Below are 26,474 nucleotides of genomic sequence, written 5' to 3'. Positions count from 1 at the left end.
CCCAGGCTGACAAACTTTGCGGGGCACTATTAAAGTTCCAAGACCCCGTCACTCTGTTCACATGCATTGAATTATTTGCACGAGCCGCGACATCATACACGAGATTTTGCTGTTGTTCGAGTTCCGTGCTGCGCATACAACAGACCATCAAGCTCGACCACCGCTTCAAGAGCCAAGACCTGAACTTCTCCACTAGACATGGCGACAGCAACATCGACAGCTCCAACCGCAGACGGCGCGGGAGAAAATCAGCCCAGAGGCGGACATCGAGGTAGAGGGAGAGGGAGAGGGCAGAGAAGTGGTGAACGAGGCGGCTATCCGGGAATCTCAAATGACCGAGGCGAAGATAGGACCGCTGTCGATACAGGCAGAGGTCGTGGAGGTCGAGTTCGAGGTCGTGGCAGAGGAGGACGCGGCGGAAGAGGAAATCGAGACAGAGCGGCCAGCAACTCGCAGCAGGACTCAGCCGCGCTACAGCCACCACCCCAGCCCGGCGGAAACGGCGTCTTTGGTGCTCGCCTGACCAAAGACGCCGAGGAAAAGAATACCCAACAAGGCGAGAAGAATGAGGGTGCGGATGTTGCTGGGGATGATGTTGAGGCCGAGGTCTGCTTCATCTGCGCTTCTTCAGTCGCACATCAAAGTGTGGCTCCATGTAACCACCGCACCTGCCACATCTGTGCTCTGAGACTGCGAGCATTGTACAAGACGAAAGCGTGCGCGCATTGCAGAACCGAGGCCGCGACTGTGATATTTACCGATGACCCAGAGAAGAGATATGAGGATTACGATGCCAGCAAGGACTTCTTTCGGGAAGACAAGAACTTGGGAATATGCTATGAGAAGCCGGAGATCTTCGAGGATACTGTCATTCTGCTTCGGTACAACTGTCCCGAGGATGACTGCGATAGCGCTTGCTTGGGCTGGCCCGACCTGCACCGGCATGTAAGAAGTGTGCACTCGAAATGGATGTGCGACCTATGCACGCGAAACAAGAAAGTCTTCACACACGAGCATGAGCTGTTTACGAAACAGGAATTGCAGCGACATGAGAAGTTCGGGGACGACAAGCCCGGTGCCATCAACCAGAGTGGTTTCAAGGGACATCCGGAGTGCGGATTCTGTCGTCAACGATTCTACGGCGACGATGAACTGTTTGCGCATTGCAGAGACCGACATGAGAGATGTCATTTGTGCGACAGGCGTACGGGAGGAAACAACCCACAGTACTATTTGAATTACGAAGCCTTGGAGCAGCATTTTGGGAAAGAACATTATCCGTGTTTGGATTCTGAATGCTTGGAAAAGAAATTTGTGGTGTTTGACTCGGAGATGGATCTCAAGGCTCATCAGCTGGAGAATCATCCAAATGGTTTGTCAAAGGATGCCCGACGTGATGCACGACGAGTTGACATTTCCGCATTCAACTATCGGCCACAGTACGAGGAACCACGACGGGGCGGGAGACGAGGTGGTCGAGGTCGCGATCCGAACGCCGAGCCCACGCCTGCATCTTCTGGTGGGCACATGAGTCGTGCTGAGCTTGCCCACCAGCGAGAGCGTGAAATCCATTCTGCCCAATCTGTGACTGCAAGATCCTTTGGTGGCTCGCTATCGCAGCCGGACCCTACTCCAGCGCAGGTGCAGCGTCCAGCACCGAGTCCCAGGCCTGCAAACGCCCAGCCTGTAGCACCGCCTACTGCACCGCAATCGCCTAGGCCTGCCCCCGCCTTGACGCCAGCAGATCAAGCAAGACAGCTACGACATAACGCTGTTACTGAGCGAGCCTCGAATCTCCTGCGCAACGATAAGGTCAAACTCGATGAGTTCCGCGAACGAATATCATCTTACACGAAAGGCGCAATCAGTGCTGGAGACTTGATCGATGCTTTCTTCGCTCTCTTCGACACAGCATCAGATCAATTAGGCAAGCTCATCAAAGAACTTGCTGACATCTTCGAGATACCCGCAAAGCGAGAAGGCCTCCTCAAGGCTTGGTCGGACTGGAAGGCAATCAACGAAGATTACCCATCTTTACCAGCTCCGGCAGGCGCTAATGCTACAGCTGCCGGCGTACTTGGTTCTGGCCTCGGCAGCTCTCGTGTGTTGAAGCTCAAGAGCTCAACTGCACAGAGCTCGCGATCCGGAGTTGCAAGACGATACAATTCGGCTGCAGCCTCAAATTCTGCGAATCAATTCCCATCGCTGCCTCCACGCCACGGTGGTCCCGCGCCTAAAGGTCCCGCACCACTCGCGCCAACTCCCAGCTGGCTTGCCGCACATCCACCTACATCTACACCTACATCGCTTTCTATCACACCCTCTGGATCTGCTCGAGCCTCGCCAGCGCCCAGCAGAGCTCAATCTACTGCCAACTTGAGCGGAGCGAATGCGTTCCCTGCATTGCCTGTAGCGAAGAAGCCAACCAGCACAGTCTTCAGTCCCGGCTACACTGGAAGAGGAGTCATTAGAGCTGACTCCAACTACACCGGTGCCAATGCCTGGACTCCCGGTGGCGCTGCAAATGGAAGCGGTCCAACAGGTCCTCCGCCAGAGGATGAGAATGTTACACGGAAAGGCAAGAAGGGCAAGCAGATTGTCTTCAAATGGGGCTGATCTAGTACGCCGACCCCATCGAAATATCACGGATCACGAAGGCTTCAGCTTGTCAGCGATGCATTGAGTGACCGCTTATCCAAAGGCACATGAAATGTGAAACACAGCCTGAGGGCGTCCATGACGCACGGGTCGACGAGCTTGCAAAATCATTTCGAGCAGCTCACCGTTGACAGGGCACCAGCAAGCCTGAAGTCCATCAGTAAAACGATGATCGATCGACAGAAGCTACGGTGATTTGGAAGATTCTCACGTTGAAACTTTTTTATAGCAAGTACGGCATTCCGACACTGTATATATCCTCAAATAATGAGGCCCTTGAGAAGGAAGATCACGTTTGATCGCGACACTGCAGCAAAACCTTCCGTTGCGCCAAGCTCCACTTCCCTTTTCCCTCTTTGCCGGGAGATCTGCATGACGTGAAGCCTCACCTCCACAGCCTCGGATCAGATCGAACGTATGCTAAACACCAACTATACCATGAACAAATCACAGCGAAGGAATTGCGAGGAGCTCAATTACATTCCTCTAGTCTCTTCTCATTCGTTCCAACCTCTCGAGAACTTCATGCGAGGAGTACAAAGAAACCATAGACTTTCCGCGTTCACCAATCAGTATCAAAAGAAAGCACAACCCCGTAACTCAACACAAACGTCTCCAGCATGGCCGACCAAGGCGCCTGGCTTGCCTCCCAAATGCCCAAAGAATGTCTCCACGACTTCGAACAGCATCCATGGATCCAAAAAAATCCTATCCGATCCATCATGCAAAGAAATCCCCTTCCAATCCCGAACCATACCCCGGAATTCCAGTATCCATTCCCTCTTCAACCGCACACTCGCCACTCTCGATACTCTTCGAGCCTGTCAAGCTTTCCTCTGGATTCGCGATTGTAGAGAAAACGAAACTCCGGACTCTGATGATGGGAAACGGAAGAAAGAATGTCTTTTACTCGCTTCTATGGGACGTGGATTAGATGGACATCCCGGAATGGCGCATGGGGGAACGATTGCTACGTTGTTTGATGAGGGATTGAGTCTTGGTTAGCCTAATATTTTCTACTTCTGTGATTGATCTTTTATTGAGGGCTGGAGGACTGACTGACGTTTCTTGAGCAGGTGCATTACAAGTTCTGGAGAAGGCTTTTGTAACTGGACAGAGTACGATCAAGTATAAAGCTGCGGTGTCGACTCCTGGGATTGTTTTGGTGAGGTGTTGGTGTGGTAGGTTTGAGGGGAGGAAGGCTTGGGTTAAAGGGACGATGGAGGATGGGGAGGGGAAGGTTTATGCTGAGGCTGAGAGTTTGTTTATTATGGTTAAGGAGAAGCTGTGAGACATTCAAATTTAAAATTATCTGAATGAGAGATCGTTCGTACGGTACAGCATATAGCTGGGGAAGCAGAGTGAGGTGAGGTAAAGGTGATATTCACACCTAGCAGCAGCTCAGCTTGATTAAACATGGGACAACAACTGGGCCAGATACCAGTACCACTGCAGCATTTCTACACCCAGTGGTATTTTCAATCGACGCCCAACTGCCTCTCACACTGACTTCCTGACTGACCTCGAGCGATAGCTGAGGCTCCCTACCAGTTTCCTACAGCTTCTCAACGTTATACAGCATGCTGACTCCACTCTTAATCGGGCTCGTGGCTCTATATATCGGAAGCCGGGCATACAACGCCGCACGAGCAAGGCAGATATGTAAATAGAGCGAGACGGAAATAATGCCCAAGTTGATAGCTCCTGACATTCGATAGGCCGATGCTGCGTTCGCCGCGCAAAAGGGCTGCCAGGATCACTTGATGTAACTGATGTAATTAGGAAGAAGGACTAATCTATCTGGAAGTCCGAAGATGAAGTGCAGCAGTTGCAGCCTTAGGCATCAGGCACGTAATGGACCCTGACACCTGGACACACACTCCAAGTCACCCCCTCAGCACGTGCATATCGCCATAGAATGAAGCAAACCAAACACAATAGCTATTTAGTTGGCGAAGCAAACAGGGGTATTAGGTAAGCAGAAATAGGTGAACAAACTAGACCACTCTCAGGTTAAACAGACAAAGCAAACAAAGGCTCTTTCTTCTTAGTACTTAGCAGCTAGCTTTATAGCGCTCTTAATAGCGGCCTTGCAATCTACTAGGTTCAGTTGTTTAACAAAGCGGCCGTGCTTGATCTTGTTAAGCGGCTTAGTAAAGCTATCGGCTATCTAATTATATATACTAACCTATTAGACGATAATAGTACTATTAGCAATCTTCTCTCGAATATAGTAAACACGAGCATCTATATGCTTCGTACGGCTATCAATGCTAGTCGACTTAGTAATAGCAATAGCGGACTAATTGTCCTTATAGAGCGTAACTAGAAGAATATAGCCCTTATAGCCAATTTCCTTTAATAAGCGAGCTAAGGCAACTGCTTCCTTAGCCCCTATAGTAAGTTAAATATACTTAGCTTCAGTTAATAACAGTGTGACGAGTGTCTAGCGGCCGGACTTATATAATAGAGGTCCGCCTGCAATAGTAAAGTAGAAGCCGCCTATAGAGCGGCGGGTAACTAGATCGTTAGCCTATAAGGCATTATAGTATCTAGCAAAATTGAGCTTATCGTTTTGTGTGCCTTAGAAGCGCATGCTACGACTAAGGGTACTAACTAGGTACTTAATCAGCTAAAGGAGTGCGGCATAATGCTCTTTAGTAGGGTTAGAGATAAATCGTAACAATAGGCCTATAGTATAGCAAGCATTAGGTCGCGCAATTATAGCTAGCTACAGTGCCTTACTAACACCTTCTTAATACTAAGTCTTAAAGGCGGCACTAGCTATATAGCCCTTAGGTGCGCGTTAAATAGACGTCTTAATATAGCGAGGCGCTATTAGAGTAGCTAGACCGATACGGCTACGCATACTATATTTCTTACTAAGCCTATTCAAATAGGCATCTTAAACGACGTGAATAGTGCGCTAACCGCGGTTACGGATGATCCGCATACCGAGATAGTAGTATAGGTCGCCTAGTTCTCGCATATTAAAACGGTCCTTTAGCAACTAAGCTACTGCCTCTAGTGCTAACAGAGTATAAGCGATAATAATTATATCGTCGATATAGATAACAACAATAGAGCCGCTAATAACGTGTTTAAACATACACATATTAGCTATTATTAGCACAAAGTCTAGGCTCTTTAGGTACTTTCGAAGCTCTTCGTACTATAGCATTAGCGACTGTTTCAGACTATATAGTGCCTTTAGTAATAGGCAAACTATGCCCTTTCTACTACGGTCCTTAAAACCGTATAGCTGTTCGACGTAGATCTTATACTTATTACCGATAAGCGTATTAAGGAAGGCCGTTAGAATATTATACTGCTTAGCCTCTAGGTCGTAATAAGCGATTAGTGCAAACAGCGCTCGTAGCGTAGACGGCTTAGCTACAGCCGTATAGGTCTTATTATAGTCCTATCCTTTAACCTATATAAAGCTACGGACGACCTATTAAGCCTTAAACCGGCTTACCTTGCTATTAGCGTCACGCTTAATAGTAAAGACCTATCGACTACGAACAACCTTCCTGCCTTCTAGCACCTCTAACCGAGATATATATACCTATATATAGTTGTCGATTAGTAACTTGTATTTAGCCTTATAGGCCTCCTTCTATTATAGCTAGTATAGCGACTAAGTCGCCTCCTTGTAGCTCTTTGGAATAGGAATAGTGTCCTTAGGCTTATTAGGCTGTTTAGCAATGTAGTAGGAAGCTATAAAGCCCTTTATATAGGCTATCGGTATATTAGCTATTATGCGTCGAGTCGACCGCTTAATACTACAATTAGCTAGATAGCTACGCAATAGGTTACGAGCCGACTTGTTGCTCCGTATCTTGCGCGTAGAACGATTACTAACAGCTTCAGCTGGTCGCTTAAACTCAGGCAACTAGCCTAGCTCGCCCTTCTTAGCGTTTAGATTATATACTAGCTCTTCCTCGGCTAACTAAAAGCTATCTTTATTACTTAAAGCTAGTGGTTGAACGTCTAGAAGGTCGTTATCGATTAGTAATGGATTAGCGACCTTATTAGCTATTTCCTGTATAGGTCCTTGTACAGGCTGTTCTTCTTGCTAAGCTAGAAGACGCTAGACTATACTAGTAGCCTCGGCAGGCGACGGAGCCTCGTTGCTTATAGAATTAAACAAAGCCGGCATAACCGACTCGAGTGTAACAAACTCGTTCTTAGCTAGATTATTAGGATTGGCGTATAGGTTTATATCCTCTAGAAGCGACAACTTGTCGTCTTCTAACTTAATAAACTGGACATCCTTCGAGGCAACAACCTTGTATTCGTTAGACAAGTAGATTATGTATTTGCTAGAGTCTACTAAGCCCTTCGTATAACTAACTAGTTTGCTAAGCTTTCTACGAGCGTCAAACTTCTTGCTACGAGCTATACTATAGTCGTAGACAATAGCAGTATAGCTATAGGCTCGAAGGTGCTAAAGACGCGGCTGTGTTCGTAACTAATTAAGCTCCTTAGCGACAATAGTATATAGGCTTCCTCCGTTAGCGGTTAGCGTAATATTAAGGACCTGTATAGCGGAGGCAATAGCATATAGCTATAGGAACTTAGGAAGGTTAGCCTGCAGCATTATCTTTCTCGCAGTCGTGTATACGATGTAATTGCTGACCTTAGTAAGGCTATTCTAAGTAGAAGAATAAGGAGCTGTAACCTGCAGTACAATGCCCTAATTACGGGCCTAGCTTAATAGCTGATTTCCGCTGTATTCACCCCCTCTATCGAGGCGGTAGATTGGGATCGAATAGCTAGTCTATGTACGGACATATATACGATAGTCCTTAATAGCTACTATAGCCCCTAACTTAAGCGTGCTAGCATATTCGTGTCGATAGCCTAACTTGGCGCATATAAACAGTGTGAAATAGCGCTCCTATAATAGACTAGGATTAGTAATAGTAACTACATCTACATAGACAATGTAATAGATCGTAGATAGTCGTACGCGTAGCAGCCGATTGTATTCCTTGTATAACATAGCTATGCGATAGGCAATACAGTTGCGGAAGTCCTTCTTAGTACTAGTAATAACAATTTGACCCTCAGATTCCATCCTTAGTAGCTTGCGGTAATAAATATAGCTATATCGCAGATGCTATTTATCTATAGTGCCTGTAGGCACCCCCTTCTTAGGCACCCCCTTCTTTAATATAAGGGCAACTACCTTACTATCTAGACTAGAGGTTGGTATATAGAGGTAGGGAAGACTATTCTTACGGTATGTCTAAGCAATAGTAACTTCCGAGCCGTTAATAATAGTAAACAGCACGCGCTTGTTATTCCGATAGAAACAGCCCTTATCGGCAAGCTTCTTAGTAGACAGGAGGTTAGCTACTAGACCTAGCATATATAGTGTATCGGACAACTTTATGTTGCTTACACTACGCTTATTAACAACCTCAGTCTAAGCTATACCAACTATCGTAGCGTGCTTCGTGTTGCTACTAAACCGGACAGGAATGTAACAGCCTTTATATTTAATAAGTAATAAAGGGTCGTTAACTATATATATGCTAGTACCTAAGTCGACAACCTAATTAGTAGTACGAGTGCTAGCAGTAAGAGCCGTAGAAACCTAGTCGCTAATAGTAACTATAGTGTTTATAGTAAAGGCGTAATTGTGGTTTAGGTCTAATAACACCCCCGGGGTAGCATTAGCCGTATATAGGCCCTAAGTACTATTCTAACTAGATAGTAGTTGCTATTGCTACTAAGCAGTTAACGCCTGTTATTGCTTCTTCTTAGCCTTCTGCTTCTCGCGACGAAGACGGTCTTCTTCCTTTAGGTAAGGGTATTTAGTATAGCACCGATCGGATAGGTAAGCGCCTTAGCAGTATAAGCACTTCTTACGATTCTAACTATTCTAGTTGTTTCCACTACGACTACGACTATTGTTGTTTCCGCGGCTACTACGACCGCTACGGTTCGAGTTACCTCGACCGTTGTTATTGCTATTACTACCTTATTGTTGTAGTTAGCGCTAAAGGCCAAAGAAGCCGTTGTATTAGGCCTAGTTCAATTAAGCTACATTCTTATTAAGTAACGCGCTAATAATGTTGTTAAGGGTACTGTTATTAATAGTGTATTCCGAGGCGCGCATTTGCTTACGGCGCATCTATACGAAAGCCTCGTAGAATAGAGAGATCTATATAATAAACATATAGACAGCCTAGTATTAGCTAATAGCTAATTTAGTATCCTTTAAGGCACTAAGCTTCTTCTTGTACTTATTATAGAACTTCTTAATGTCCTTGCTATTATACCGAAGGGTAATATATTCCTAGTAGAGCATGAATTTAGTAGACCTACCTTTACTAGTATATTTCTTCTTAAGGAAGTCCTATACTTCCTAGGATGTAGATAGACTAAGCAGTAATTGTTAAATATTACTAATATAATTAGCAAAGATCTAGGTACGCGCTGTTTGATCTTTAGAGTCCTATTTATCTTAGCGGTCTTTAAACTCTTTAGAAGACTTACTAGAGGCCTTAGAAAGGGGTCGCTAGCGGGTGCCTTATATATAGCGCTATACCGACATACCTTTAAGAGCGCCTTTAGCGGCGTAGGCCTATACTAGATAATTCTCCTTGTTCTTTAGCTTAGGGATGTTGCTTATATAAGCGTTAGTAGTTGTAGGGGGAGCTATTACGGACAGCGACGGCGATATAGAAAGAGACTATAGACTTGTCTTAAGAGGCCGCCGATAGGCGCGCCTTTATTGTATTAGTATAGCGGATAGCCGACACTATTATTAGGAACTAGTATAGCGGACAGCTAACACGGATAGTAACCGACTCGAGTCGGACTAGCACCTGCTAGAACACTTAAGGGCGGCGAGGATAGCGGCGACGATAATAGTATCGGCGCAATTTTTAGTAACGAGCGCTATCTACGTAGCAGTCGGATTAACTATTAGAATACGTATAGAATGCGTTAGAAACGTAGGGGGCTTATAACTACTTGATGTAACTGATGTAATTAGGAAGAAGGACTAATCTATCTGGAAGTCCGAAGATAAAGTGCAGCAGTTGCAGCCTCAGGCATCAGGCACGTGATGGACCCTGACACCTGGACACACACTCCAAGTGGATCCAATCCACCGACACTCGACAACGGCCGGTGGCCTTTGGGGCTTGAGCTGATCACCAAAGCTTTCCGTGCAGCCAGTGAGCAGCGATTGCTCCGACTGATGCTCGAAATTGTCGAAAAGACAGGGCCCACTTTCGAGCAAAAGCTGCTAGGGTTTCGTGGCATCGATACCGTGGATCCAGTGAACACCGAGGCTGTTCTTAGCAAGCAGTTCACCGGTCAGTCCTATCTCTGATCCTATGGTAGCATAGTGATCTGAGTTGCACACAGACTTCGGGCTCGGCGAACGTCGACTTGTGTTTGCGCCGCTGCTCGGCGATGGCATCTTTACTCAAGATGGCAAGTTCTGGGAAAAGTCTCGAGCTCTCTTGCCGGACTTTCGCCTTTGTCGAGCTGGGTGGTTCTGGTGTAGAGTGATACAGGTGAAGAGGTGGTCGAAGGATGCAGACATGCTAGATACCGGTATACTCAAGAGCTAGAGATTGAAATATAGTGTAGATTTGGTTGTGGTTGATCGGTGAGTTTGTATAGGAGTATAGGCTTTGGGTACAGATGTCGATGAGAGTTTTGAAGGCTTTCCTCGTGCGTTTGCTGCGTTGAAAGAGGCACCTGAGTGGGTCCATGTGGTTGCTAGCTTGTTTCAGAGTTGAGTCGAGCGTTGGGGAAGCTAACACATCATTCTCGCACAATCGAGAAGTAGGTCTCGGTTCTTTATGTATCTCTGTGGTAACTTCGCAGCATCACTATGCAAGCCATCGATCGAAAGATGGTCGCTGCAAAGACACTTTCAAATAGTAAGTAACCTCCCCCATCCCATATTCTGACAATGTAAAAAGCAAATCCTATCCCACTAACGCCCGTGCACATATACACGTATAAGAGATCGCTCGGTATCCATATCAAATCAATCAAAATCGCACCGATTTCTTACTCAACCACGGCATCCTCCTGCCCGCTCTCCTGGATCCACTTCAATTCCTGCTCTCGTGGCTTCCTATTGGGCGCGATTGCGTCGAACACCGCCATGCCGATATCCTCTCGTAGTCGGAGATGCTGCCGAAGACGTTGGTCAAGTGCTTGAGCCTGACTGTGGGCAATAGCGGCCATTCGCATCCACTCATCGCGAGCAGTGAGAAGGTGGACCTCAGTCTTCTGGAAGGCGGACGCTTGCATACCGTAAGGCGTCAAGTTGCCCCAAGACTGTTCGCTGCGAAAGGTGGGAGCGGCCGGGAGAGCCTGAGCATGAGTCTGACTTGGATAGCGTGGTGCCAGTCGTGGAGTCGGGTGATTGGACGCTCCGAGTGTCACGGTCCCTCGCCGCTCAGAATGCTGCTGGAAGTGAAGAGGCTCAGTCGGACTAACCGCACGCTCGGTCTTCTGCTGAAGCGGGAATTCCTCGGTATGGTTCGGGAACATAGTGCTCATCGTCTTGTTGCTCAATTTCAGCTTCTTCGCAGCCTCGAAATCACCCTGGTTCGCTCTGACTTTCAACTTGTGTGCACGTCGCTTGGAAGCTTCTCGGCCATTTTCCTTCCGCTGTTCGATTCGAGCGAGCAGATTCTCATCATCGATAGGTGTGTCCATCGCCGTCGGAACGCCGCGTCGCAACTTGTCCTGGTTGAAGAGAACGGTCATGCGCTCGACACTCCAGCCAAGCTTGAGAGCTGCTTCGATGCTGCCACCTTCAGCTTGAGCCCGCAGGTCGCGGATATGCTTCGTGCTATTCTCGCCGAGTGAGCGACCTTTGCGACTTCTTGGTGGCGCAACCGGCGCCGGGGCCATAGACTCGCGATTATCATCGATGTCGATTGGATCTTCTTTCGACCCTGTGTTGACGGATGGTGTAAGGCTTGGATGTCTCTCTTCACGAAAAGAGTGTTGTGCCGTTGGAGGCGAGGAGTGTGGTGACTGCTTGATAAAAAGTGCTGACGATCCTGATCCGTGGTCTTCGTGGTCTGGCGTTACTTCTGGTGTGTTCCGGGATGGTGTTGCTGGATCACTGAACTGCTCCACCTTGTATTGAGGCGCATTGCTACTGGGAATCATGGCAGCAAGATCAGCCGCCACCTGAGTTGGTCTGGCTCCGCGACAAGGCATGTCTGCGTGGTCGGAGCGCTCTGGAGGAATGTAAAAGCCTTGCTGGTATGTGGTCGCGAAGACGTCTTGTCCATTGATGGCTTCTTGGAAGGCGTCCATCTTGATGGTAGATATGGTGGTGCGACGTGTTGGTGGCGTGACTATGTGGTCATGCAGTATGGTGGTGGGTAAGCGTGATGGTGGACGAGTGGTCGCAAACAAAGCGACTGCGTGGCCTGAAGTACTAATAGCCGTATGTGATGCATGTGCCACCGAAGTGACGAGGAAGTGTCGGCCTCACTTGAATGCGCAAAGTGGACACCGCGACCATTGACTGAGAAGGCAGGATGTGATTTTGTGCAGGAGCTATTGTTCCGTTGCTGACCAGCGACTGCTTCACAATATATGCGAAAGCAACAATGAGACGACGCCAATGGATGGCGGATAAGGAGTGTAATATCTGTACAATATGAATAGTAGGTCATGTCTCATCTATTATTGACACATTTACGCTATGCAAAGGATCGCAGTCGGGGTATCGTGTAGGTAAAAATATCAATCTCGTTCCATCGTCGCTCTTACACATTCTGTTCGCCTTCCTCCTCATCAGTATCGATCAGTCGGCCAGTCGCATTGCCAGAACCAACTGGAGTATGGTCTGGCTTGAGTCCAGCTATCCAAACACCGTGAAGTGGAGCTACCAGACTGGGATTGATGAACGGTAGGTTTCTCTCCCTCGCTGTGCCTTGTTCATTGTGGCTGCCTGTAGCTCTCGCGAGCTCGTCTCCTATCAGGCCGTCGGCAGTAACACCTGCTCGTGTTCCTGCCCAGATGCTCGTCTCTGGGGCTAGATTCGTGCTGTTCAGGCTTTGGGCGTCCCAAGGCGTCTGGTGGTCTTGATACGTCTCGCCGCGCTTGACAGCAGAAAGCGCGATGAACTTCATTAGCGGCTTGTAAGTCTTGCCGTAGACAATCATTGTCCAAATGGTCGCGACTGTGAGTGGAACCATCATCACTGACCGGGCAAACGCCTGCTTTAGAATGAGCTGACCCGCAGTCGTGATCTGGAAGAAGATCATGCCGATGAAGATGCGGTCGCAGATCATGCCCCAGCTTCTGCCAGATGTCTGCTGACGGTGATCCATTGCGTAAAGCAGCTGGTATTTGTAGCAAAAATGCCCAAGGCTGAAGTATAATAAGCCCGCAAGGAGAACCTGCCAGCTGTTTCGGAGAACAGAGTAGACCAGGCAAATGATGAAGATCAGAAGAGCATTCGGGAGGTAGAAGCCATACGAGAATACCGGAGGCTGAACAAGTTCCGCATAATCGCGAGGCGTTTTGGCACCAAGCAGCATGATTGGATAGAGTGAAACCGAGCCAACTTCGAGAAGACGGAATGGAAACAAGCCGACTCCTTGGAGGATGATGAAGTTGACGTAGAATCCGAGGAGCTTGCTGAGAGATAGAGCCAAAGTCCAAGCAACTTTCTGGATATCGCGAATGGCATCACCAAACTTGGTGAAGATGGCGTAGAACTTGGATGCTGTGCCGAGGATTGTAAGCACAACGAAGAAGTTGAAGAAGGCGAAGAAGAAATTTTTCGAAATCGCCGACAGTTCGATATCACCACGCGAGATCTGGCCTTGGTACCATGAAAGCCAGTAGTACAGGTAGGGCACGAGGACGATCAGCAATGAAGAGATCAGGGTCGGCAATTGTGTGCTGATCAAGGAGCGGATATTCTTATGATCCTCCAGCACATCCGCAAGACCAGGAAAGACTTTGCCAATCGTTTCCACGTTCAGTACTGCGGCGACTGGAACTAGTATCGCAGACCAGAAGACCGTGAGAAACACAATGATCGTGGTTATCGTCCAATTGCGGATCACTCGATTTCTCCTCGACAGGTAAGTGTTCTCCCATATCACATCTGCAGGTTCAGGGCTCTGGTTGGCAATCAGCTGTAGTGGCGAGGGATCCAGGACTGCTTGGATCGCCATTTGACAAGCTGCGACCGAGTCCATGGTGACGAAGGCCAGCGGGGTCGGCTGGAATTCTTTCGCACGCAGCTCTCGTATTTGCTCATTCGCTTGTCGTAGCAGCTCCTCGTAATAGTCAATCGCATCCACTTTTTTACTCTTCAGCTTCAACCATCCATACCTGATTGTAGCCATGGGTCTTGCCTTGGCATACGGACGAATGAGATCGCCGTCACCTCCAAGCAAGTTATCAGCCTGCGACGCCTCTTCACTGCTGGCCACTCCATTCGGCTCGGGGGGCGAAGGCTGAGCAATTGGCAAAGTCTCTCTATTCCTCTCGATCCGCCGGTGTCCCATGTGAACGGTATACGCCTCTTCCAACCTCCGCAAAATGTCCATTCTGCGATTTGTCGCCTTGTCCAACTCTTTCCAGTTTCGACAAAGCACCACCCGTTCGACTTTGCCAATATCCAGGCTCTCGATGAACTCCTTGATCTTGTCTTCATCTTGCAGATCTTTCGGGATTCCGGAAAGGCGTATCGTCCGATCCGTTACCGTTGTCTGTGTACCCAGAAACTCCTGCCGTACCTCGATGATTCGCCTTGTCTCGGAAATCATGAGGTATATCAAGATCGCTGAGAACAGATACGCGAACACGACGTACATCCAGAGGTAGTCTGTTTCCAGGTTCTCGGGGAAGAATGGCACGTATGGTTTTGTGCCGTTACCCTCCATCCAGCTCTTCTGCACCATCTTGACGGACCTCTTCAGGCCGATTCGAACAATCTTCCCAGCCATATCTGTATCTGTACCATTTTTCTTGTGGTGCTTATCATCATCGTCGTCATCGTCATCGTCGTCGTCTGGATATGCATCATGGACTGGTTTGATCACAACTAGCGAGAACAGGAGTGTCGTCAAGAGGAACTTCATTGCCATCTTGAAGAATGCCAGGAAGACATACGCATCCAAACCAGCACTCGCAAGAACCTGCTGGTCTGTGATCCTCCATAGTGGTAAGATCCATCCGAACAAAGTGCTCGGCAGCTCAGGGAGTGCTGTCGCTTCGCCTTTTTGTCTTTTCCTCGCAGCATACAATCCCGCCCATCTCGGTCGCAGTACGCAAAAAGCTAGAAATGCAGTGACTCCGAGCGTTACTGATATTGCAATCTGGATAGTCGTGTCGCGCGGATCGGACGAGCCCACCAGCTTTCCATAATCTGGCTGTCCATCATCGTCGTCGTCCTTCCCAAACGTCACGAAGTCGTCCATCGTGAATGCATAGGGAATAGTAGTGGTATGGTTCGATGCGCGTGGTGTTGATGGGAAGACGCGATGTTTGCGAAACCGCCGGACGATCTGAACGCTGGTTTGCAGAAGCGATCCCTGCCCTGCGTGATGATGTCGCCAGAGTGGGTTGAGAATTTTGGCGGTTATGCTCCGCCGTAGACTTCCATTACCAGCGGAGCGGAGCGCCACGCCACCACCGCCACCACCGCCGGCACCTCCTTTCTTTTCCTTGAAACGCACTGGCACTGCGACAATGTGGGTCAACTACTGCACGGCCACGGCTCGATTCGCGGGCGGATAGTGGTAGATTGGTGGGAGGATGGACGGGCTAGAAAGCACAGTGTTGCAGCTCCTTCTTCTCTCCTTTGTTATCATCAAAACACCAGTTCGCCAGGAATGCTCGCTGGCAGTAGTCGCAAGACTCTGTGCATCATCGTGGCACTGCTGAATTTGGCCGGGTTGTACTATCTGCAGGCACCAGCGAAGCGTTTCCTGAGTCAATGGTCAGGCACAGCGACTGGCTATATCCATGACATTGCAGCTGATCCGCCACCTCCAGATGCACCGTATGGAGCTGTAGTGGCGGCAGGGAGCTCAGGCATTGATCTATCATGGATGAGGCAGACACAATTCCAAGCAGAGTGAGGCCGAACGTGATCGATTCTTGATCCAATGCTGACATGGCGCAGCTGGACTACGTATCCATATGATGTTGACAAGCCGAATCAACTCGACGAAAGACTGCGCATACCTTTGAACAAGGGTCATGAGGCCATGCCTTACCTCTCCTGGCTGATCGACAGCTATGACGACCTTCCATGGATGGCAGTGTTCGTTCACGGCCACTTCACGTCCTGGCATCAGTCAGACACCATTACCAACCTTATCAGGACTCTCAATCGAACATCGTTAGCACATGTCGGCTACATTCCTCTGCGGTGTGACTGGTATCCGTCTTGCAGCAAAGAGATACGCCCACAGCACCATGATGCTGTCTTTTGGGGTCCTGGGGTCAGGCGGAAGGAAACCGAGTTTGCCATTGCTGGGAACTGGAGGCAACTTTTCCCGGGCGAGAAATTGCCAGAGACTATCAGTAGCGTATGCTGTGCACAGTTTGCCGTGACCCGGGCAGCCATTAAACGAAGACCCAAGAACGACTATGTCCGGATGCGAGAATGGCTGGTCAACACTCTTCTGACAGACGATGTGAGCGGTAGAGTCTTGGAAAAGCTCTGGGGCTATATCTTCACGGGTGAAGCAGTCCACTGTCCTCCACCGCAGCAGTGCGCATGCGAGTATTTTGGACAATGCGAGAAGCATGAATGGGCGCAACCCCCGGAACACAGTGAGATGAGGATACCTGATTGGCCTTGAGAATCTATCTTGAGTGCATACACAATAGTGGTGTACTTGGGGCTCCGCATCGGACGGCATTTTGGACGATGGACGATGACTTTGAAATCATAGACTCACAGAGGTTGGAAAGAGGACAATAAACTTAGCTGGGCAAGGACGACTTGAGGAAGGCACAACGCGTCCCAGGCTGCCGACCCACCCCAATTTCGACATCGCCACTCTTCTTCTCAACTGCACCTCATCTGACTGCATTTCTGCATTCCAAGCTTGGCTCACTTTTATAATCCTGAATACTGCCGGACACGCACCAGACAGCAGCGACACCAAGCATGGCCCGCCCGATGATGCTCACACCAACGCTTCACGTCGAGGTGCTGCTCAATTGCAAAGCATCTGCGAATGTGTCTCTCCTCCAGAAGCAGATCTGCAATGAGGTTGCTGAAAGCTTTCGGGGCAACTATGCTTCGGTCCAAGTGGGAACCAGGATTCAGCACTATGATTACATCAAAACTGCCAAATACATCGAAGCCGTAGACGTGGTGGATTACACCGGGCCAACAGTGCCCGTCGGCTTCTACAAGCTCGAAGACGTTGAGCTCGATGTGAGTGTATACGCAAAGCACGAGACTCCTGGCCTGCTCGCTGCGAATGGCTAACAGCTTTCAGGTTGTAGCGTACGCTCTCAAGAGTGACGAAGAAGCTCGACCGCGTCGACATATCAGTCAAAATGGAGACACAGATGACATTCCGCAGGCTCGTGTCTTATCACTCCCAAATGTCGCGTTAAGGGATGACTGGGACTCGCTGATTTACGACGACGCACTGCCATCTCAACTGCTGAGATATCTCACACGCATGCTTGGCGTGATGAAACAGCCTGGACTGAACCTCAGCACATTCAACTGGAACCGTCTTTGCCTCCTCCACGGACCACCCGGCAGCGGTAAGAGCACGCTCTGTCGCGCACTAGCACAGAAACTCAGCATTCGTCTCTCGGAATTCTTCCCACAAGCCGTGCTCGTCGAAATCAACACCAACGCCATGCTCAGCAAATATTTCGGCGAAAGCGGCAAACTCATCGGCTCCATGTTCGAAAAGATCCATTCCATGGCGCAATCACCTACAACACTGGTATGCGTAGTCATGGACGAAGTCGAAACTATCGCCTCGTCCCGGGAAAAGGCATCTTTGGCAGGCGAGTGCGGCGATGGTGTTCGCGCTACGAATCAACTCCTCACAGCACTCGATCGACTTCGAACTCTGCCAAATCTCATCGTCCTGTGCACCTCCAATTTGCTTGCCTCCATCGACCCGGCTTTCCTTGATAGAGTCGATATCAAGCAGCTCATCCCATCTCCCTCGCCGGCAGCGATTTACAACATTTTCCGCTCATGTCTCAACGAGCTTATTCGTGCCAGTCTCGTCCATGCCGCTGCTGAGTCGTCTCCTGCGAAGTCTGCAACCGAAGAAGATGCGGGAAATGGCTCAGATACCGAAGAGTCAGATGCGCTGGCGACGGTATGTGAAGCCTACCGCATACTTTCCTTCTCTACTACGCCATCACTTCGGAACCATTCATTCACGAATATCGAAAACTGATACATACTCTTCTTCTTTCTAGTTCACCTTCATCCTCCCACCTCCAATCCCGACTCTTGCAGAAATGCATATTCGCTTTTACACTCAAACCTCCTCTCCTGCTCGTCGTGTCTGGGATCTAGCTAACAAGTGCGAGGGTCTGAGTGGTCGGACTCTTCGCCGGCTTCCGATTCTGGGGCTCGCGATGTATACCTGGGGTGGAAATTGTTCGATTGACGAGGCTGTGAGTGCGCTGGAGGCTAGTGTTGAGCAGGAATTGCTTGTGAAGAAGAAGTAGCTAGTGCTGTGTGCTCGGTTCTGAATTGCTGTTTCTCCCCCAAGTCGCTCGCTTGGCTGCTGTTCAAGTCAGCGTCTTCATTGCAGACAACTTATTCCTGAGAGCGACCACTAGATATCAAACTTTTGGTATCTTTTATTCCACATCTTTTTATTATTTCCATGTCCTTTTCCAGGCCTTCCATGTCTTCACCCCCCTCGTCCTACCTCCCTCTCCAACCCTGTCCTGTATTTACTCAACACCCCTACTCCTACTCTTATTCCTACTCCAAAAACCTCCCCTCCACCCACCCCCTCCTCTTAACCCCCAACTCCACCGCCGCGGCGCCCCAATCCTCCCCATGATTATGTCCCTGTTGCGCCTCATCGATCCCCGCCCTCTCCAACCCTTGCTCTTCGGTCAAAAGCGTCAACAACCCAAAAACAACCGGAACCCCCAAATCCAATTGTACCCGCATGAGTCCGTGACTCACGGCATCCGAAATGTATTCGAAATGCATGGTGGAACCTTTGATCAATGCTCCGATGGCTATGATTGCGTCGAAAGGTTGGTTTGAGGAAGCGGAAGCGGGTTTTTGTGCTTGTTTGGTGGGGAGAGAAGTTAGGTCGGTGGTTGAAGAGGAGAGGAGGTCGGTTGCGGAGGCCAAGAGGCCGGTTGTGCTGGATTGGGATTGGGAGGCTGTGTACCTGTTGGCGAAAACTTAGCGCGAGCGGTCGTGCAAAGTGAAGGATTCCTTACATCCTCTGGACTGCGTACGGAAGCTCGTAAGACCCCGGCACCGATTGAATCACGATGTTTTCCTCTTTTACGCCGGAGGATTTTAGGGATTTTACGGTTCCTTGTACTAAGGCGTCGATGATTTTCGTGTTCCAGCGTGCGTGGATGATGCCGATGCGGAGGGGTGAGCCGTCGTAGGTTTTTGCTTCCCCGGGGCCTTTGAGGGTCGCCATGATGCTGTTTGATGTGTCGTGGGATTTGAAATGCGGTGGTTGCTATGTTTGTTGGGAGGATGTTGTGTTGTGGTGTTTTGGTAGAGAGAGGTAATAAGGTAAGCTGTGCTGTCACGCTTCTGCAGGTCAATGGGACGGAGCTGGAGGGGATCGGTGGGGCAATGACGAGAGAAAGCTTGGCGAAAGTTAAATGAAATTGGCATGTGATGGGACTAGGATTTGGACTTGTGCGCGGTCCGAGTATCATCGACATGTCTTTAGTATATATACATTATCGTGTCGTCTATGCTACAATGCCCTCAAATGCATTCATAGCCTACGATGACAGCGTGATCAGCATGATGAAGTGTTCAGCCTCACTCACGACTACTCGCTGTCGTCTTCGGATTCTTCGCTTCCATCGATCTCAGCGCCTGCCATATCATCCGTCGCTTCCTCAACGGCAGAGTGCTGACCATCGAGCAAGAAAGCGCCTAGACAAGTGATACGATTTCCCGCCTCCTTGGTTGCCAGCAACTTTGCAACTTGTATGGGAGTTGCAGGCTTTGGGTCTTTCAGCAGATCCCCTGCCCAGCCATGAGGAAGACTCCATAGTCGAATTGCACCATCGCTACTCGCTGTCACAACGAGCCTGTGCCCCAAAGGAGACCCATTTTCCGCCAGCTCAACCACCTCAAAGTCCTTGATTCGGCCTTGCACTCCAGCTGCTTGACCTCCAATCTGTGCATCAGGCTGCAATCGTCGTAGTTTCTTGACATCTGAGGCTTCAGCAATGTGGGTTAGATCATAAAGAAGTATGCGACCGTCCTCGGTTGAGATTGCCAGTATGCTATCTTCATCTCGTTCGGGTGGCATGAATCTCATCTGATGGATCTTCGTGCCAGGTTGGATTACTGCTTTCGGTTTGCAGTCAATGCCAAAGACAGCCGCACCTCTCTCGAACGCGACCACGTAGTTCTCGCCAGCCTGATCCCAGGTCACACGCCGTCCTTCGCCGCTACTGAACTTGCTCTCGCCCACTTGAGACAGTAGTTCCCGCTCAAAGTTTAGTGCTTGCGCCTTCTTTCCTGTCATCAGATTCCACAGTCGTATGCACTTCTCGCCACGACCGACGGTAAGCATCAGCTTTTGTGAAGGATGAATGGCAAAGTCGTTGACACCGGCTGGTATCTCGCCAGGGCCTGCAGTATCTCCGGATGGGCGTCCGTGGGGCTTTGGGATGGGTGCTTTGAGGGATGTAAGTACAGTCCAGTCACGAGTCCTTGATATACAGATCGTAGCATCCTCGGCTGCGCTGAAGAGTCGGTTCTTGTCGAGGAAATGAAGCCTGGTAATTGCACGGTCATGATGTAGCAGGCTTCCGAGAGATTTGTTCCGAGGATTCTCTGCAGTGGCCGCACCAGACAGCGAAGGCCAATTCGGCTTGGAAGCGGGTTTGGGTGGTGGCGCCGTCGACAAGCTGTAGACATTGATGCGCTCGTCCGAGGAGCCAGTTGCTAAGAAGCGCTTATCTGCCTCCTTGCCGGCAGGAGAAATGGCCAGACAGCGGATCGCTGAAGCATGTGCGGCGAACAGGAATGTGTCGTGAAACTCGACGGTCTCGTCATCGTTTGTGCCACTATGCGGTCGTTAGTCATTGCCCGAGAAAGCAGCATACTGCCACATACTGGAAGGCGGAAGGCGGGATGGTTGCTGCAATGCCGTGTAGGGTCCTCTCATAGCTGCCTGTGACGATGTGGAGGTGTATGGGAGCAGAGCTGCCGTGTCCGTTGGCTTGGGAAGACTTTGGGGGCTCGACGGCCTGCTTTTTGACGGGCTTGGCGCTGGCGGCCACGTCGATGCGCTTTCTCTTGACTCCGTTCGCAGTCGCCATACCATCGATATACGGTCAGCTCTTCTTTCTCGCTGTGCTGTGCAAACGACGTGAAAATTTGATGCTTTCGAGCGTTCTGAAGGTTGCGGCAGAACGGGTGACTGGCGAGCTTGCAGCCAACGGAGAGGCCTGCTGGGGCGAGTGGGCAGCGGGCAGCGTGATTGGCGGCCGCTTGGAATCTCTCCAGAACCCCCAAGCCAAGCGCAGCAGACTGCAGCACATCCGCAACCGCACGACGCAGCGACGAGGGCGACGACGGGCTACACAACGGCCGACGTGATTCGCAAAACTCCGCCGCAACATTCTTCGCACACGCACGCTTGCAGCGCGTCGCCGTCGTCTGTTGTTCTTCATTGAATAGCAGATGCGGCGCCCTTCTTCGCGACAAGTTCATGTCCCTTCTCGACAGCCGACGCCTGATCGAGACCGAGAAAAGGCGGCATGAGTTGGTGAGTGGCCCTTTGCTGCAATACTCTCCATATTCACACACGGCCATCTTACGCCTATCCTCCATCGACTGTCCAATTCTCACGATGCTATCGCGAGAAATGCGTGTGTTCTGATGCTTCGAACAGCTCTCCCTCGCCGACGCACATCGTCGCAATCTGCGCGCCCTCTACAACGTCACCGCGCTCGGTCAAGGCCGCGGTCGCGTCGGATGCACGTCCGCTTCGAAGATTAGCGTGGCAAGCAGAAGGTGAAGGAGATCAACATACGTGGACAAGTGGTATTTTTGTAAGAATTCCGCTTCATCTCCCGTTGGCTCGTGGTCTAAGTCAAAAGGCGGAGTGAGAAGTGACGCGACCGCGGCCTTGACCTTTCGACCCGCATCATCAACATCGACACAACAACACGACAATAGCGCGTCCATATCTACCGAGAAACCCAATAGTGTACCTGCAGAATCATCTCGACCTGCGGCGGATGTCGAAAGTGCTTCTGCGACGCCGACACCATGCATTGTGACCGCGAAGCCTGACCATCCGACTTCTGCTGACCCTGTCACCGTTTCTACTTCGGAAACCCCTGCATCTGGCCCACCAAATGTTATTCCTGATGCATCTGCTTCGCTTCCTGCTTCTCGCAAGGCCTCTGCTCAACCAGAAGACGTGTCGCCAGCCAACGCAGCACTTCCACAGCCTGAGGAAGAAGCGCGCTTGTCTGAGACTGCCGAGCAACTTGTCGACCAGCAAGAGCCCTCTACTCCAGCTAAAGTTGTTCCCCTGCCGTCGGAGGAAGTCCAAGAAGAGAGGTTGCGCGAACGAGAAGCGGAGGAAGTGCGACGTAGCTCTGAACCGGAGATCAAGTCTGGTCAACGTCTAGTCGCGCCTCAACCCGATATCGCATCTTCCCCTTCGTCTACCGTTGGGGCGTACTCAGCTGCGACTCCACAGCCTCCGCAGGATAGTCCCGACACGTCGCCCGACTCGGAAACTGCGCAAGTTGAAGTTCTGCCTCCCAAGGACCTCCAGCCATCTCCGCAGCAGCAGCGCGAGAAGGAGGAGCACGATCGCATATTGGAAGCCCAGAAAGAGATTGCACGAAAGCAAGCGCTTGGGGATGTCGCGACGCCAGACGAGCAGCTCAAATGGGAGGAACGCGAGGCAGCAGCTCGAGAAGCAGAAGAGCGCGCAGCTCGGGAGAGTGTAGGCGGCCCTGAGCCTACTTCGAAGCTCGCAAGAGATTCCACCGAGGCTGAGCAAGCAGTTGAACAGATCGAGGCTGAGAGTAATGTCGTCGACACTGCTGAGACAAAGCCCGACGAAGAGTTGCCCGATGCGAGGCCCGCACCGCCAATTAAACCTGAGAGTGATACCGACAATAGCATTGTCACGTCTACTGTGAGGGCACTACCTTCAGAAGTTGACAAGAAGCAGGCAGCACCCGCCGCGCTCACGGAGAAGCAGTCTTCGCCAGCTGCGCCTCGGCCTCCACGGATGACGACTCGAGTCTCGTCTGGTGCCATGCGACAAAAATCGGTCTCGGAAATACTTGGACAGGACCGCGACAGATCACACTCTACTGAAAATGGCTCTCAAGCGCGGAAGGATGCCATTCTCTCGCCAGAAGCCGTGTCTCCCATGACGCTACGGCATCCGCAAGATGCTGCCAGTACTCGCGTCAGAGCACCGCTCGCCACGCAGACTTCACATCAGCCGCGCCTTCTCAATCACTTCCGACAACCAAGTCAAGTTGACTCTGCTATGGCACAACTAGAATCCCTCAAAGGCGCAGCAGAAGATCCTGATCGCGACTATCTCGAGCCGCTCTTCAGGATCCAAGCTCATGAGTCGCCCAACTCCAAAACGAAAACTCTTCCCGACCTCATCAGAAATGGATCCAAGGCACTTTCGACGGAAGACCACTTCACTTCTCTGCATGAACGGCTGGACTTTCGAATGCTCCGACGCATATATCAGCTACAAAACGCCAACAAGTGGTCGCTTCGTCAGATGGAAAAGGCAAAGGAGCCTGAGCAGCCTTTCACACATCATGATCACATGATGGAAGAAATGAAATGGATGCGCAAAGATTTCAGAGCTGAGCGAAAGATGAAGAAGAGCGTGTGTGCATGGCTGGCGCAAAGATGTGCAGATTACTATCACGCAAGTGCCGCAGAGAAGCAAAAATTACGAGTCAAGGTAAAGGCCGAGGATGCGAACGCTGGTAATGGAACACCAGACCTCGAGAACGCCGGTGACTCAGCATCTGAGGATGATGTCAGTCCACGAACGCCTCGCTCACAATCGCCAATACCGATCACTCTCGTCGTGCCGCCCGAGCTTACTGGTGTCGTGGAGGATCTGCAACGGAGTGGTAAGCTTTCCAAAGCCGTAGATGCACTTCCGAAGACTGGCTTTCTCGAGCCTTCGCGCCAGCACAGGGTACAGCCCGAGACGCCAGTTTCGAAGTTTGTTGAAGGCAAGATTCTGCCACGCGTGCGTGGTCCTTCCCGCAAGCGAAGTCGATACGAATACGAAGATGAGGCTGAAGTAGCGGCACATCACCCTCGCAGCAGCAAGCGATTATGTGAAGACCTGCCTCCAGAAGACCAAGAATGCGCGCTGTTCCATCCGGACAACAAGCACATTCGCGATCGACTGCATGCGAACAACGCTTTCAGACCTCCTTCAGAGTTCCTCATGCCGACAACTCACTTCTACGAGTTTAGAAACGGATCTCAGTGGATATGGGAAGACGATCAAAAGTTGCGCAGACTGGCCAAAGACTACTCGTTCAATTGGTCTCTTATTGCGGATGAGATGGCACTTCCGACGCGATATAAGAGCTCTGCCGAACGTCGCACGCCGTGGGAATGCTTTGAACGATGGGTCGAGCTGGAGTCATTGCCTGCCGACATGAAGAAGACGGTATACTTCAAGACGTGGTATCAACGGCTTGAGCAATCCCACCAGGCATCCGAGCGCCGATATCAAGCCCAGGTTCAAGCCATTCAAGCCCAAGCAGCGCAAAATGGTGGACCTTCGCATGTACCTATGCGTCGCAGGTCAATGCCTACACGTGTCGAGAAGCGACGATCGACGAGATACTTATGGATGGTCGAGGGCTTCAGGAAGCTGGCGAAGAAGAAGGAGCAGGCACAGTGGAAAGCAGCTGAAACCGCCCGCGCTGCAGCTCAACGAAAGTCACAAACCGAAAACACCCAGACACAACGCGTCAAGATGACACCTCAAGAGTTTAGCAAGAAGCGCCACGAACGAGACTTGCAAATTGCCGAAGCGCAAAGACAGCATCGCGCCAAGATCATTGAGGCTCAGCAACGGCAAATCCAGATGGCCCGGGCAGCTCAGGCTCAAGCACAGCAAGGTGGTCAGCCTGGTCCCAACGCAGCACCGGGACAACAACGACCTCCAGGTGCCAACATGCCCGCACAACAAGCACAAATGCAAGCGAACGGACAGCAAATGCCCAATCAAGCTGGAAAAGTCGCGGCTCAGCAGCAAATTCGACAACAAGCTCAAATCGCCACCAGGCATGGACTCTTGGCACCGCCAGTCAATGGTGCCAATATGCCTCAGCAAGCACAGATGCAAGCCGCAGCGGCACAAATGCGCAACCCAAGCATGCAACCCAGACAACAGCAGAGCAACCCACAAATGATGGCCGCTCCATACGCAGGCCAGTACCAGATGCCGAACGGAAGCATGCCCAGCCCGGGAAGCGGTTTGACGACTCAGCAGCACCTGCAAACCAATCAAGCTTTGCTGCAAGCCTTGCAGCAGCAGCAGCAGCAGCAGCAGCAGAACGGGATCAACAACCAGAATCTCGGCCAGCACACACAGATGATCGCCTCGCCCAGCATGCCACCCCCTCCAACGCCGCAAAGCAGTAACGGTCCACAGCAGCTTTCATCCGGTCACGTCCCGCAAATCTTACAGATCACGAGCCAACTCAGATCTTCACATCCAAATTTGTCGGAGGATCAACTGAAAATCTTGGCCAGTCAGCACTTGCAACAGCGTTCTGCTGCCGCTTCCCAGCAGGCCAGGCAGAATGCGACAGTTGCTGCTGCCGGTATAAATAGTCAGTCTATCAACACGTATCGCTAATGTGCTTTTGCTCACAAACATACAGCATACCAGAACAATCGACCGATGTCTAATGGCATGAATGGCACGTACAATCAAGTCAATATGAACGGCGATGGAAGTCAGCAGCAGAGTGCATCAAGCATGTCGCCCCAAGGACAGAACGCAAGTCCGAATCAGACGCAGCAGTACGCGCAAAGGATGAAAATGCAGCAAATGCAAATGATGCAACAGATGCAGATGCAAAGCCCGAACGCGGTGCACGCGCAGCTCAACGGCAGTCCTGGAGTGGCGCACGCAAGTCCGAACATGACGCCTGGGTCGCCTTCGATGCAGTACGCGAATATGCAGATGGCGGGCATGCAAAACATGAATGGGCAACGACCATCCTCTCGGTCAAACACACCGCAAATGCAGCGTATCAACTCAAATGGTAGTGGCATCGCTATGAGCAGCAATGGCATGCAGAGTCCGGGATCGATGGGACAGGTGCAAGGAAGTCCACGAAACGTGCAAGCGAGTATGGCGAGATAGAATTCGTCAAGCGGCGTCGGTGGTGGTGGTGGGCTATGGTTGCCACATTGACTGATGTCGACGGTGCGACTCACACCAGATGACAGCTCCAGATGAGCACGAGGAGCCGAGTAGCATAGATGACCTTCATGATCAGTATATATTATATACGAATCGGAGCGACGCTCGCCAAGTCCCTCAGGACTGGACTTATACACGTCCCCTTCCAAAATA

At 50.6% G+C, this 26,474-nt stretch overlaps 9 protein-coding genes across 9 annotated transcripts; 5 read left to right on the top strand and 4 right to left on the bottom strand.

The window, feature by feature from the left end:
- Positions 1 to 198: 198 nt before the first annotated feature.
- MYCFIDRAFT_189879 (uncharacterized protein) lies at positions 199 to 2,616 on the top strand (the record flags this gene model as incomplete). The annotated part of the gene is made up of 2 exons (XM_007931080.1): positions 199 to 310; positions 368 to 2,616. 2 exons carry the CDS (start codon positions 199 to 201, stop codon positions 2,614 to 2,616), a joined length of 2,361 nt encoding a protein of 786 aa, XP_007929271.1.
- A 567-nt stretch (positions 2,617 to 3,183) lies between these two features.
- On the top strand, positions 3,184 to 3,949 carry MYCFIDRAFT_31325 (uncharacterized protein; the record flags this gene model as incomplete). Its single annotated transcript, XM_007930585.1, has 2 exons — positions 3,184 to 3,658; positions 3,732 to 3,949. 2 exons carry the CDS (start codon positions 3,184 to 3,186, stop codon positions 3,947 to 3,949), a joined length of 693 nt encoding a protein of 230 aa, XP_007928776.1.
- Positions 3,950 to 9,577: 5,628 nt separating this feature from the next.
- MYCFIDRAFT_78033 (uncharacterized protein) lies at positions 9,578 to 11,973 on the bottom strand (the record flags this gene model as incomplete). Its single annotated transcript, XM_007930736.1, has 3 exons — positions 9,578 to 9,597; positions 10,046 to 10,170; positions 10,709 to 11,973. 3 exons carry the CDS (start codon positions 11,971 to 11,973, stop codon positions 9,578 to 9,580), a joined length of 1,410 nt encoding a protein of 469 aa, XP_007928927.1.
- Positions 11,974 to 12,431: 458 nt separating this feature from the next.
- Positions 12,432 to 15,104, bottom strand: MYCFIDRAFT_30854 (uncharacterized protein; the record flags this gene model as incomplete). Its single annotated transcript, XM_007930565.1, has 3 exons — positions 12,432 to 12,711; positions 12,757 to 14,522; positions 14,616 to 15,104. 3 exons carry the CDS (start codon positions 15,102 to 15,104, stop codon positions 12,432 to 12,434), a joined length of 2,535 nt encoding a protein of 844 aa, XP_007928756.1.
- Positions 15,105 to 15,863: 759 nt separating this feature from the next.
- Positions 15,864 to 16,436, top strand: MYCFIDRAFT_15923 (uncharacterized protein; the record flags this gene model as incomplete). Its single annotated transcript, XM_007930550.1, has 1 exon — positions 15,864 to 16,436. A coding segment is annotated over one exon (573 nt), but the record flags the coding sequence as incomplete, so codon positions are not given.
- A 690-nt stretch (positions 16,437 to 17,126) lies between these two features.
- On the top strand, positions 17,127 to 18,354 carry MYCFIDRAFT_31276 (uncharacterized protein; the record flags this gene model as incomplete). The annotated part of the gene is made up of 2 exons (XM_007930583.1): positions 17,127 to 17,996; positions 18,208 to 18,354. 2 exons carry the CDS (start codon positions 17,127 to 17,129, stop codon positions 18,352 to 18,354), a joined length of 1,017 nt encoding a protein of 338 aa, XP_007928774.1.
- A 114-nt stretch (positions 18,355 to 18,468) lies between these two features.
- On the bottom strand, positions 18,469 to 19,394 carry MYCFIDRAFT_70604 (uncharacterized protein). Its single transcript, XM_007930693.1, has 2 exons — positions 19,093 to 19,394; positions 18,469 to 19,040 (listed from the first exon to the last, which is right to left on the bottom strand). The coding sequence occupies exons 1-2, from the start codon at positions 19,302 to 19,304 to the stop codon at positions 18,617 to 18,619; spliced, it is 636 nt and encodes a 211-aa protein (XP_007928884.1). The 5' UTR covers positions 19,305 to 19,394; the 3' UTR covers positions 18,469 to 18,616.
- Positions 19,395 to 19,685: 291 nt separating this feature from the next.
- Positions 19,686 to 21,045, bottom strand: MYCFIDRAFT_117612 (uncharacterized protein; the record flags this gene model as incomplete). Its single annotated transcript, XM_007931079.1, has 2 exons — positions 19,686 to 20,922; positions 20,972 to 21,045. Coding segments are annotated over 2 exons (1,311 nt in total), but the record flags the coding sequence as incomplete, so codon positions are not given.
- A 524-nt stretch (positions 21,046 to 21,569) lies between these two features.
- MYCFIDRAFT_216165 (uncharacterized protein) lies at positions 21,570 to 26,456 on the top strand (the record flags this gene model as incomplete). The annotated part of the gene is made up of 4 exons (XM_007931078.1): positions 21,570 to 21,626; positions 21,753 to 21,874; positions 22,040 to 25,722; positions 25,774 to 26,456. The coding sequence occupies 4 exons, from the start codon at positions 21,570 to 21,572 to the stop codon at positions 26,259 to 26,261; spliced, it is 4,350 nt and encodes a 1,449-aa protein (XP_007929269.1). The 3' UTR covers positions 26,262 to 26,456.
- Between the last annotated feature and the right edge of the window lie 18 nt (positions 26,457 to 26,474).

This window comes from Pseudocercospora fijiensis (assembly GCF_000340215.1).
Source record: "Pseudocercospora fijiensis CIRAD86 unplaced genomic scaffold MYCFIscaffold_7, whole genome shotgun sequence".
In the NCBI taxonomy this organism is placed as follows: domain Eukaryota; kingdom Fungi; phylum Ascomycota; class Dothideomycetes; order Mycosphaerellales; family Mycosphaerellaceae; genus Pseudocercospora; species Pseudocercospora fijiensis.
Note: the sequence above shows the minus strand (reverse complement) of the source record. Positions and strands in the feature narration are given on the sequence as shown.

What these genes read in the sequence shown, in the direction of transcription:
- MYCFIDRAFT_70604 (XM_007930693.1), bottom strand. Translation starts at nt 19,304, where the DNA reads ATGGCGACCCTCAAAGGCCCCGGGGAAGCAAAAACCTACGACGGCTCA. An exon ending in CCGTACGCAGTCCAGAGGAT is followed by an intron (nt 19,041 to 19,092) that starts GTAAGGAATCCT and finishes TTTCGCCAACAG; the next exon opens with GTACACAGCCTCCCAATCCC.